Source organism: Melampsora larici-populina (assembly GCF_000204055.1).
Source record: "Melampsora larici-populina 98AG31 unplaced genomic scaffold MELLAscaffold_27, whole genome shotgun sequence".
Lineage (NCBI taxonomy): Eukaryota > Fungi > Basidiomycota > Pucciniomycetes > Pucciniales > Melampsoraceae > Melampsora > Melampsora laricis-populina.
Genome location: NW_006768791.1, coordinates 365,060 through 378,280, shown reverse-complemented (window position 1 = coordinate 378,280; position 13,221 = coordinate 365,060). Strand labels below are relative to the sequence as shown.

The 13,221-nt window shown below is 42.4% G+C and overlaps 2 protein-coding genes across 2 annotated transcripts; both read right to left on the bottom strand.

The window, feature by feature from the left end:
* Nucleotides 1-480: 480 nt before the first annotated feature.
* Nucleotides 481-5,767, bottom strand: MELLADRAFT_78247 (uncharacterized protein; the record flags this gene model as incomplete). Its single annotated transcript, XM_007411793.1, has 5 exons — nt 481-2,741; nt 2,809-3,436; nt 3,697-3,765; nt 3,834-5,678; nt 5,711-5,767. 5 exons carry the CDS (start codon nt 5,765-5,767, stop codon nt 1,066-1,068), a joined length of 4,275 nt encoding a protein of 1,424 aa, XP_007411855.1.
* A 4,255-nt stretch (nt 5,768-10,022) lies between these two features.
* On the bottom strand, nt 10,023-10,546 carry MELLADRAFT_64577 (uncharacterized protein; the record flags this gene model as incomplete). Its single annotated transcript, XM_007411792.1, has 2 exons — nt 10,023-10,228; nt 10,309-10,546. 2 exons carry the CDS (start codon nt 10,544-10,546, stop codon nt 10,023-10,025), a joined length of 444 nt encoding a protein of 147 aa, XP_007411854.1.
* Nucleotides 10,547-13,221: the final 2,675 nt, after the last annotated feature.

The following is a 13,221-nucleotide window of genomic DNA, read 5'->3' as shown; positions in this document are numbered from 1 at the left end:
GTCCACATCGTATGAGCCAAGTCAGACATTTTCAGAATGCTTTTCAAAGCTTCGTCTTCATACCTAATCGGAAATTATGTACAAGCAATACTCAAGACTCATATCACGAAGATGCCTTGAGGGTACAATTAGTTCAGCAGTATGTTTGTGTCATTGTTCAAGCATATCTAGCAGTACCACACCCGCGTCATATCTGCAGACATCATATTGGTCCAATTCGCTGTGCCTGAATTTCCAGTAAAGATGGCCGGCAGGTCTTGTAGGCCGGTTGGTTTCTGAATTTCTTAGTCGCTCAATACTTTGGACTAGCTGAGGTCTAAAGGACACAAATCCAGGGATTGGCTACTTTTCCATATATTTAAATGTGGAGTGAATTCAGCGACCTTGAATTCAAATTGGATCTAGATGTAAGCTTTCTTATTCAAGGGCACTCTTGCGATTAAATCACCTAGCAGGGCATTCTCGACTCTCAACTAAAAAAATCTTCACAAAAGAATAAGTTTTTATGCTTCAAAAAAAGATGATAACGATTAACAAAAATGAAAAACAATTGTTTTTTTAAAAAAATTAAATACTTGACAAAGAAAAATATAAATATTAGTGTATGATCAAAAGAAAAGAGAATTGAACAACAAAAATGAGGTTTCAAGGATTAAATACAATTAGAAAATTGGAGATAAGTATTTTGCACAATTTATCAATAAAAAAAATGAGAAAAGTGAAAGAGACACACACACACACACACACAAACACACAAGATAAATAAACTCAATCGATCTGACAAAAATTTTCTTCTTCACTAGTTCGGCAACAGACATATTTATGAATAGGTACCAGAAAAGATGGCTAACAGATTTAAGTGGCTTAAATATATATATATATATATGTACTACTCAGTCAGAAAGAGAATACCGCGGCAAGGAAGAAAGAAACCAGGAACAAGGCCGTATATCTTGAAAGATAATCCACAAAAACCTGAGGGGAAAATAAGGAACAAAGAAGAGAAGCTAATGCTTTTCTAAAATTCCTCTCGTTTTCCCTTCAAATACTCCTTGCTTCTGCTTTCTAACTATCCAAAAGCCAACCAACAACACTTTCACTTTCCCTTAATTCCTCTTCTTCTTCAGTTTCTTTTCGTAATATTTCTAATTCGATTTGTCTTTGTTCTTCTTCAATCGCTTCCATCACTTCTTCGACATTTTTGAATATTCCAATCTTTGCTTTCACTCGGTCCAAAGCTGCAATAGTTCTCATTTCAGCTGACTTCATTTCACCTTCTCGACCTTTTTGAACTTCTTGTTGATTTCTTCCTTCACCAGCTACTCCACTTCCAGATGTTCTCTCCATAGGGTTCAATCCAGCCATGCTTGAAGATCCAACACCTGACGCTGATCGTGGCGATACGATTGATTTCAAATTCTTATGTAAGATAAACGGTGAGCTTTCGCACATGACTTCAGTACCCTCCACTCCTTCTTTCGTCATACCACCAAATTCTTGCCTCACGAGTTCGGATGTGCAAGAAGTACTATTAGTTGAAGAAGAATCTCGACACGAAGAAGTAGAGGTAGGTCCAGCGGTAGTTCCGAGGGAAGGATGGGCAGAGGATAATGATATTCGTCGAGGTCGCTCACTTTTTTCGATCCGATCTGAAGCTTGTCGTAAGGGTGAGATGGGCGAGGCGAGTAAAGCATGAAGAACTGGCGATGGATTCATATATTTAACGGTCTGATTACTAGCTTCAGATGAATTTGAACCAGCCGTGATGGTTCGTTGCTTGACTGTTTGACTTTCGTTTCGACTTAATCCAATAAAAGGGTAGACAAAAGCTTGTTCAAAATCAGTTGGAGGAGTTAAAAGTTCTTGTTGCTGTTGCTGATGTCCTCCATCAGACGTTTCTATCGCTGGAACTTGACGAGCAGACTTGCCATCTTTCGAGATAGGTGAAGTGTCGCAAAGGCTGCCTGTGTGATCGACTGACGATCGGCCAACACTGCTACTACTACTAGCTTTATAATTCTGATCACTTTCGTAGCTTTCGCGGATACTTTTCGCTGACGATGGTAAAGACGGCACAGGAGGTGGCACATCGATGTTCATTTCCCAGCCTGGAGGTGTGATACGATGCGACTGAGTATCCTGATCAGATGACAAATGTGTAGGCGACTTTGACGGCGTGCGCATTTCTCGGATATCAAATGGGCGAATGGGCGTCGAGATGCTATGAGGGACTGCTCTACGAGGCCCATCTTGATGTGATTGATCGAAACCCGTGTTGGGGAATAAAGTCGCAGAACGGGGTCCAGCTTCGACTTTTGTCGCATGAGCATTGGTCGAAATCATTGGCGAGGATTTCTGTGCTCTCAATCTCATCGGCCCATCTACGACCCTAGCAGTCCTCGCTGATCCGGGTTGAGGTCGTGGAAAAATGGCCGAACTCGTATGAGATGGCGTAGGCAAAGACCGGTGAAAGTCTGTGTGGGGTCCTCCAGCTGCCTTTACCCTCGGGTTGATACCACCTATAGCCGACGAAACAAATTGAGGTTGAGAGCTTCGAATGAGCGTTGGTAAGTCATCCCTGCCTTTCAGTTTAGCGAACAACGACTTTAGACCGCGCTTTTGAGGTTTGATAGCTTCATCTGAGATCGCATCGGTTGCCGGCGAATTGTCATTGTCTTCGATCATTGAGTAAGTCGAATTTTGCGATCGGTGGCGCATGTCAAGATTTATTTTATCCGATGCTATTGAAAGACGATCAGGAAGTCAGCGCACATATTCGGAATAGCACCAAAAATATCAAAAAAGTACCTTGAGGCAAGGGTTCGGTCCGCATTTGAGAAATCGCCACAGATGAGTACAGAAGGGAACTGGGTTGACTTATTTGCTTCAGGTTGATCGACGAATCACCTGAGCGTTTCTTATTACCACTCGTATTTGCCTTCTTCATGGAGAAGGACGTCAAGGGCTTCTTGGATCTCAGTAACGATTGCGTCGATGGGGCTGGAGAATCCGTGAGCAAGGACGAAACCGATGGCGGCGAAGTGAGCGAGGCTTTGGTCCGGGTGACCCATGGCGGATCAATCTTTAATGCTTCCACCAAACTCGTCATGTTACCTGGCCGGGCTAAATTATCGTCATCATCATCCTCAAATACACTTTGTTGACTCTCCCCGTCCTGAGCCTCGTCAGCTTCAGTTAATCTCTCAAAAGGCTTTGTGCCCTCGGTGGCCGAGCTACTGAGATGGTGTCGATGCTCAGGTTTTACGGCATGGGGGCGAGCCTGTTGCTCTGAGACTCGTTTACGATGTTGCGGTAAACGTTCGGTTCGAGGTTGGAGTGGCTTGGTTGGGGAGGTCGATGGTCGAGTGACTAAAGTTTCGGTAGCATTGCTACTATTATTAGGGTTCCATTCAGTTTTGTGATCGGTTGTTGATTGCTAGGTTTGCAAGACGAAAATCAAATTAGTATCAGGCGGAGAAATATTTGGCCAATCGAAATATATACAAACATTCTTGTCCGCAGGAAAGCGAAATCGGCTCGGAGTCAATGACATTTTCATCGTTCGTTCAGAAGTTATCAATTGGTCGAATGTATCCCCGGGTCGGTCGAGCGTCTCCTCCGAATTCTAGTAGAGAACCGATTTTTGGACACGTGAGCAATTGGGCACATAAAGATATAAAGAATAGTAGAACGCACAGCGCTATCGGCGGAAGGATCAATATTGAATGATCGAAACTGATCCTGAGGGCTCATAGTAAGAAATTCCTAGAAAAAAAGCATAATAGCATTGAAGATCATATATGTGGCGCAAGGATCAACACGAAGAAACTTACCCGTCGATCGTGGTCAGTATCTTCATAGAGGGAAGATGGGGTGGAAGGGATCGGGTGCTTGGACGCTTCGAATACTGGGCTGGTAGTTGAATGATGTCTACTCGTATGGCCACTGCCTGCCGTTCGACTTCTCGACCTTGCTACCCGACTAGAGCTACTCGATTGACCTTGAATTATTGCCTTCATGTTGGAGAATGAAGCTTGGCCAGTGAGCCTTCTAGATTGTTGTGAGGATGCGACAGAGGAGCGGGAGGTCGAAGACATCGAGCGCGCTGCCGCATGACCGCTTACAGGAGATACGACCGCCTGAGAATCCGAGTGGCCGTGGTTAGATGCGGAGGAGAGAGACCATTTCTTGGCATGATCAGAAGTCTCTCGGGAAATTGCCGAGGACGATCGATCTTTACTACGCTTTCCAAACGATGGCGTTCGCTTAAGTGTAGCTCCTGGTAGCAATTCCGGGGCGTCTGGGTTCACAATGCCCACTGTTACAAGAGCAGGACTACCGGTTGCCTGAGGATCACGGGGGCTAAGTTGGGTATAATGAGAGGAAGATTGGCTGGTATTACGACTATTCGGTTTGCGCTGAGCCGGATGATGATAGACTGCAGCACTGAATGAGTTCACAGGGCTTGGAGCATGGTGTGATGTGGTGGAGGGAGACGAGATAGAACTTGATGATAAATGATTCGAAGTTGAGCGATGGGTCTCGATCGATTGAGCGCGGTTAGATTGATCATGAGACTTGCGAGGGGGGCGCGATTGAGATCGAGAAACTGTTGACCGTTGGAGCGCAGAGATATAAAGATGATGATTTGTGAACAGATAGGCGTAGTGGCTGGGATGTGCGGCATTTGCTGAACGACTAGCGCCAATCCCGAGGCCCACCTTGTCAACAGTGTCAGGAGAGATGCGGCCAAAGGACCCAGTCCGATGATGATAAGATCCGCCACTGGTCGCGGCGACCATGCGATCGATACAGGCTTTGGTTCGGGTGAGCTCGAATAGGTCCCAGAAACCAGTCATGAGTTCATCTTCACCGATGAAGACGAGCAAGTCATGTGGCCTCACAGACATCCGAGACGGATCGCGTTCGACGACCGTTGCAACACCCTTCAAGAGATAAGTCGCAAGCGATTGAACCAAACCAACAAAGTAAACCATGATTCGTGCGTCAAGCACCGTACTAGCGCACTTTCGACCCATTCCTCCTCGTAACGCATCGAGTTCCAAGCTCGGATAAGAGTATAAAGCTCTATACGCTCGAAGTTGAGCCTCGAAGCCCATCGGGTTCAACATAAGTGGAATAGAGTGATTGACTAGATTGACAAGCTGGTTATAACCGGGGCCTTTAATCTCACCCACGATGCCATCGTCATTCGGAGTTCGCTTGTGATCAGTATGAGCTGAGCTACGATTTGAAGTCGCCTGATCACCAGCGAAGGGAGAAAAAATTTCACATTGGATCCGAAGTTGATGAAAGAGTTCAAGGGTGGATATTTCGCTAGTGGTGTCATCAAACTCCTGATCAATGAAATCAGCCAGCCTTTTTTGTAACTCGAGCAAACCGACCTCCGCCTCTAAGATTGCATCGCGACCGATACTCTGAGGTAGGACTTTAGAGATGCCATAGGTTTTCAAGAAGCTGGTATTGATGGGTAAAGTGATTTTACAGCCGGAGCGCCGATCTGGAGAGTCAGGATGCTCGGTTGGAGATGAGGACGAAGCGAGAGACTGAGGTTCATTTGTAGAGGTGTCATGAGATCGTGCATAAGTTAATTTGATTTTCTCTGATTCAGTGAGTTCTTGATGTTGGGCTAAAGACTCGAGGACAAGCCATATCAACTCGTCAATCAGGGTATTGAAGACATATAGACAAGAGTGAGTTGGTCGGAGGGGGCGGATATCCGAAAGAAGTTGAGCTGCTGGTCCATAATGGATATAACAAGGTGCCTCAAATTCTGTTAAAATTTGATTGACGAGCAAAGGTTAGAGAGCGCGAAATCAAATTCAGAAAAGAAAAATATGCTCAACTGGACATAGTAAGTCAAAGTCTGACCCAAGGTCAGTAAGAGAATTACGGAGTGGAGGATCAAAGCTGGGTCTGGTTTCCAGGAAGCGTCCACCAAGATGTCAAGAAGATCGTGCGCCAAGGAGGTGAGATTTCTTCCTGATTTACGTACACGCAAGCAAAAGTCAAGGATGAGGATAGTTGTGAATCGAAAGAAACAAAGATAAAGTTTGTGAGGGAGCGTGTCAGAAGAAGTTCAAGAACAAAGGAATGGACAAGAAATCAACAACAGGCAGGATAGCTGATAAGTAAGCCACAACAAAAACTATTTGCACCACTAGACTGCTAGAGTAAAATTCAATATTCAAAAAAAAGGAAGGTAGAACGGAAAAAAGCTAGGGCAAGACAAGAGCAGCAGTTGTGCTGGGAGGCAAAGAGCAAGAGGCGATCACGGTTGAGACCAGAGCCGGCAAATCAGAGACACATAGCTCGACTTGCTTGAAAAAACTTCATGCGTGACTCTTGAGTTGCGAAGATAGTCGAACGTGAGGAGTGAGCGTAGAAACACACAGACCTACACACGAGCAATGGGGAAATCAACTGTAAAGTATCTTGAGGGTATACCACCTGGTGGACAAGAAGCCAAAGGACAAAAGCCGAAGGAAGGCACCAACTGATTGAAATGATTGAAAACAAGCGAAGGGTGAAAGATGTATAGTTGTTCAGGAGAAGGTGGAGTGGGATAATGCTAGTTGAGTAGCCGTACGGTGTACCACAATTGTGTTTTCACAATGTTTGTTATCAAGCATACACTACACAGAGGGAGATCACTTGGCCCTCCTATGAGGCGAGATAGCTAGGTTCCTGCGCTACCTTTATGCTTTGGCGGCGTCAAGGCGCGCGCATGCCAATTGACGAAAGAATTGACTGGATAGGAAAGATAGAGAAGAAGCGGGAAGAAGGCTGAGAAAAGATGTAGGACTCAACCGTATGGTATTTTATAAAATCGTACCCTGACCAAGATGGTGATAGAAGCTGGATACCAAGGTGAATTTCCAACCTGAGCAATGGGTCTACATACACACGTGGAAGACCAGCAAGGTCGTTTTGTCAATATCAGAGATGAGAGGAAGTCAAACAAGTCGAATTCAATCAAGTTTGACCTTCAACCGTCAAAGCACGACCTGCGCTGCAAAAAGGAAGTGTATCAGAGTGGATCGATCCTGATGAGGAAGAATCCATGAAGTGGAGAACGAAGGATGAATGATAAGATAGTCAGTCAAGATGGTACAGACACAATCTTAAGCTAACTTCAGCCACTGCTCTGGAGAAACTTTGACGCCGAGGACGTTAGTTCCTGTATAGCACTCACCTAGTGACTTCTAGGCAAAAGTCTATGTAACGATGTACACCAAGGAGAAGGATTATAAGGTCTTCAATGATCTGTGGTCTTCCCGAACTCAACCTCCGAACCGATTGATATCGGTGAAACAGACCGATTAAATTTCGAGGAACGAGAGCAGATGATGTGGAGTTGCTACTCTGTTGATCTAGCCCGATGGGTATAGGAATCCCAACTGCAAGGATGATAAAAAGGATGATGATCTGAATGACTCAAGACGTGGCTGCAATGAAGAATATGCTTCTTCTTTTATGTAAGAACAAAGTCGGGGTTGATCTGTCTCGATGAAATTGTGTGGCTGCTTAAGCTGCTGATTGCTGAACCTGCATCCGCGGGCGCCACCGGGAATAAAAGATTGAAGGGAATGAAATTTGGACCTATGCAAAGAGACCGCTTGAGCTTGCGTGATTCAAAGAAAAGCACGCGTTAAGAAAGAAGCGATTAGCGAGGTTGAATTCAAGTTATGAAAGACGTCATATCTATGTATGTATTCTGAGTTGAGAGGGCACCCAAGAACAGAAAACCTCAGAGAGCAGAGATCTCAGATTTGGACCGATCTTATGTACCAGAACTTTGAAATGGAAAAGAAAGGACAAAATATTGAATATCTATCAAGTAAGAAAAGACTCACTCAAATCAAGGATATCAAGAGAGTAAGAAAATTTAGATAGAAAGGAAAAATCGATTATATGTAAGAGATCGTGATGGTTTGTAAAAAAAAAGATTGGTGTTGTTCAGATCAGTGAAGTGAGATGTTCCTGATGACTGGTTCAGCTTTTGGATTTTCTGATCTGCTTTGGAGGATTATCAGACCCGAAGACTGCCGGGCGAGGAAGAGATGTAGAAAGTATGTAATTGATTATCACAGCTTACAAGGAGGCAAACGGTTCAATGGAGCATTTCTCTTTGTTCTTGTGAAGAATATTGAATATGAATTGAAGAGCATAATAGCAAATTGAGGCGAGAAGATAGCAAGTTTGGGAAAGAGTTGCAACTGATTTCACAACGTCGCTCTAAGTTGTCCTGCCAAACTCGAGTGGATTGAGGCAGATCTGGGCCAAAGTTTGTAGGTTTGACTATAGTCCGGTAAACAATCACTAATGATGGAGTATGTGCGCTATTATATGGTAAGGAGAGAAGAACAAATGGTATCTAGATTGTCAGACGGTTGCTTGGGGTTGGGTGATAGGCGGGGTGAGGTTGTAAGAGGATGTTGAAGTAACTGATGGTGTAGATAGGGGTTGAGTTATGACTGATGACCGAATGAATGTTATCGACAGACAAAAGTATACAAACTGATTTGTTTATTTGAAGACTTGGTAGCGCAGCCAAGTATCCTTCTAGTTTTTAATCGTGACCACGTCTTGCGTTGTTGTTGATGATTTGGTGCACCAAGCGAATTCACAAAGTGCAAAGCTATATTTTCTTCCGCAATCGAGCTTACAAACCCAACCACACAAGACCAAGTTAGCGTGCGAACAAAGGAGCGTATACAGAGTCAGAGCGCGTTAAGAAAACTGTTGTGAAGAAGGATAAACTTCAGAAAAGAATGAGAAAGGGGAATGAAGAATGACGGTTGAAAGGAGAAGAAACAAACTACAGGAAGTGAAGTTGAAGTTAACAAGCAATTGAAAGATTTAACGAATATATATGTACATGGAAAGATGAGTCATTCACGGAAAAGCAATTATGTACGCCGTGCCCGTTAGTAAAGTGATTGCTTGCGAGTGATTTGAAAGGGTTTGAAAGGATGAGTGTCAAATCCTATGGACTCATGGGAGGCTTTATAAAGAGAAACTGGACACAGCCAAAGAGTTAATAATTAGCGCACCCATATAAAGAATAGAGATCAACACGCAACAACATATCAAATGATAAAAGAACGAAAACATATCAAACAACCACAACAATAAGATTACACTAGGTAAAGTCGTGGAAACACAAAACTCTATTCGCTGACAACTAAACAGGAAAGAATGAGTGGTGCACATCCACTGATATTTTTTCAAACCTTGTGACCGAACCAAAAGGAAGACCACGAAGGACCAGATGAAATAGGCTCAAGGGATATGATATCTAATAGTTCGGATGAGGGATGAGACATGAAAGATGAATCGAGATTCACAAACAAAAAAACCATCGATTCCTGCTCATGTTGTGAAGAAAATGGTTTTGACGTTTGAAAAACCTGATAGATATGCAATCTGTTATCTATTCACTCCACTTGACCACTTTTCTTATCTGATATGTATGTAACTGGAAAAGTGATTCACATTTGTCATTACGCTCACTAATGATTGTTGATCAATACCTCAACCCACTGATTGGAATTATTCACAAGACTTGGTAAACAGCTTCGAATCAGTGCAGATTGTTATAGCATTATTTCAATGACAAACCTACAATGTGATATATGTTCAGATGGAATTCTTCATAGGGGAAGATGGATGAAAGATACATTTCTCAAAAGGAGAAAAGTGTATATCCAAAAGACAAATTAATTGGAAGTCTCAAATAGATATATTCTTTTTAGTAATGAATGTCTATGTACTGTCTACTTTTGAGATGGAAAAACAATCAAAAGAAAAGAAAAGAAAAACCAGGGGTTGTCATGAGGTATTATCGGTTTCCGATTTGATTCAAGGGAGAGAAAATCGTTTTCAAGATTCTTAAACAAAGGAAGAGTGAGAATGTGTGATGACGAGAATTGAAGATAGGAAGAAAGGAAATTCAACCGAGAGTTGTTGATTGGATTTTCCAAGCTTGCTTCCTTCCTTTATGAAGAGATGTCAATTGTTTTACCATCGACTTTAACTACTAATTTTCCTCCTTTGAGACCATTGATAGAGACATCAAGATTTTGACCTTCCCATTTTAATCCAAAACCTATAGTAATTTGATGATCTTCGATTGACCAACCTCCACCAATAGCAGCAGTTCCATCTTTTTCACTACCAGCATTGAAACCCCCACCAATAAAACCTATCATTCAAAGAGAGAGAGAAAAGATATTAGATTCGTTGATTTGCATATTCGAGATGAGTTATTGGAAGAAATCTTACTTGGATGCCAATTTATACCCGCTCCTGCTCCACTACCGAAGGGTAGTTTAGATGCTCCCCATGATAGACTTCCAGTTTTGGTTTCTCTATCAACAGTAGCTACTTTACTGATATTATAAAATCGAATCAATTCGGGTGATGGATCAGCTGGAAGAGTCATCTCGGTTTTGGTAGCTTGGAACCCAGTGATATAGAAAGATAGGAGAAGGACGATTGGATAGGTGAGTTTGAAGATCATTTTGTAGTCCGTTGATGAGTGAGATTTGTAGCCTTATACTAATAGATGGTATCCCGAAAATGTGATGATGAGTTTGCAGAGTGAGATCAACTGGAGGGATTAAGTGAAATCTTGTAGAGGTCTCCAGTGAAGTCTTCGTTGAAGGTTGAAGGCACAAGGAGAAAGTTATTTATATCTTATCCCAATTCGGAGCGATCTGAAAGGGGGTGGGAAAAAGACAATCTGAACAGATTTGAGCGACTCCGGAATTGTGGCTATGACATTTTGAGGCTGTGGGCTTGGCAGGCTTTCCTCCATAAAGAAGGAACGCCGCAAGAAGGGTTTTACCAACTTCCATGTTTTGGAGCTTCACAACCACACCAGCTTGAGTCCTCAGCCTGAGCTCCGAGTGACCTACCCGGTCAAGGACCCCGATGGGGAGCCCCGCGAGCTGGGAGTCGGGCGTGTAATCTAATATATACAGCCATTCCAAGAAAGGTTGACAACTGTTTTTTGGAGAAAGTTGTCTCCGCAGCGGCTAAAACCAAAGACAAAACTTGATTACAGGTTTATCATTTCCTGTATTCTTCCAATTAGCGGAGAGACAAAATCAAGTGAGGGACAAAACCCGGGTTTTGCACATTGGTGAGATTTTCAAAAAAATCAATCTTTGTTGGAACAGCTGTAAATACGAAGAACAGACTCGCATATGTGAGTACCGTCCAGTCCTGTTGCGCTTCGGTCAATTTTGCATCATGATCAGTGAACTTTTGATACTTTTTCACACTACACAAAATGTCATCTTTACCGGGCGGTAAAGAAAACTACTGACATAGAAAAGTCCTGAGGCAACAGGAAGAGAGCTAAAAATCTGAAAAAATATGCACCTTGTTCCTAGATGTTGGGGCGGCATCATGACGAGTATTTTTTTGTATTTTACACACAGATATTGGTTAATGTACTAACAATAAAGGCTGAGAATCATCAAAAACCCACCTGTAACAATACCTGAAATTTGGCCCTTGACTTTGAAGACAGGATTTTGGAATCTTCAAACATCAATAACTTTTGCAGTTCTGAATCAAATCACCCGATTTGCAGTGCATTAAAAAGGTGAGCCTTTCCTCTACATTTTTTATTGTAACATCACATCTGTAGCTGGTCTAAAAAAGATCCTACAGAGCTATTCATGCAGAACTGTTTGAACATATGTAGAGTGTTTAAATAACTAGATAGCACCTTACTAACATTATGAAGTGTGAAGAGGAATAGTTCAGCTTTTGAATGAACCAAAAATCGAGTTATTTGGAGCAGAATTGCAAAAGTTATTGAAGTTTTTAGACCACAAAATATTGTCTTCATACTCATGACTCAAATTTCAGGTATTGTTACATGTGAGTTTTTGATGATTTTCAGCGTTTATTGTTAGTACATAAACCAATATCTGCGTGTAAAATACAAAAAATACTCATCATGACGCCCCAACATCTGGGGACAAGGTGCATATTTTTTCAGATTTTTAGCTCTCTTCCTGTTGCCTCAGGACTTTTCTATGTCAGTAGTTTTCTTTACCGCCCGGTAAAGATTACATTTGGTGTAGTGTCAAGTTCAATCCATTGTTGTATTCTCTACGCAATCACAGACTGCTTTGTTAGTGCGCAACTGTGCCTTTCTCTCACCTTGTGGAAAGAACCTGAAAGAACCCATTTGACTTTTCCGGATTGGCTTTTGACCCCTTACGTTAGATTCTCACTTTTCTATTCTGATTGTTCTCAATCTTCTGTTTTTGTTTGCATGTGATCGTAAAATTACAATTCTTTTGTTTTGATTGTACAATTACAATTCTCTTCTTTGTGTTACCTGTGACACATTTGTTTGTGTGACCGGCAACGCTTTTATTTGGGTGAACCAGGGATGCAGGAGTGAGTCTACTCAGACTCACCTGCTCGGTGCAAACCCCGCGGGACTCAATTTGAGTACTGATGGAGACAGCAAAAGTGAGAGTACAGTACTCTTCCTCAATTTTGGCGTAGAGTACGCCTTGAGGAGGGTACCCAATATGGACCCCTCCGCAAGTACTAAGTCTTGTGAGTCTACTCACATGTGAGTAGAGCACATCCATACAGCTCGCAATTGCTCACCACTCATGAATACACTCACTGTGGTTGGTAATTTCCTTTTTTGTGGGACATGATTGCAATCAAGACAAAAAGTTTTTCTTTCCTTTTACTTGACTCTTCAACTAAGTGAACAATGAGGATGACATGTATGAGGATAGTTGACATCTTGTCATCTAATCCATTACTTTCATTTCTAATCACTCTGGTTTCAAAAACCCCAGTTTTTCTTGATCCTTCAAACGACTCAACCAAACCAACTTCAACCCAAAAGCTACCACCGTTACTACTATTAGGTTTTTGATCATCTTGTTTATGATATTTTAAATGTCCATCGGGTTTGATAGAAGGTGCAATTGAGAGTTGATCTTCATTTTGATGATTTGTTGAAAGAAGTTGAAATTGAACATCTGAAAATCTCAATAAAACTCCTGCTAATTCAGATACAATATGTTTTCAACTACCTACAAGCAAGGCCGCCACAAATACGGTACTGGTATCGTACCAGCGATACCAGTACCGTACTCGCACTCACAATACTCATATCTCTAGTATCGGATATTGTACCTGAGCCCCGGT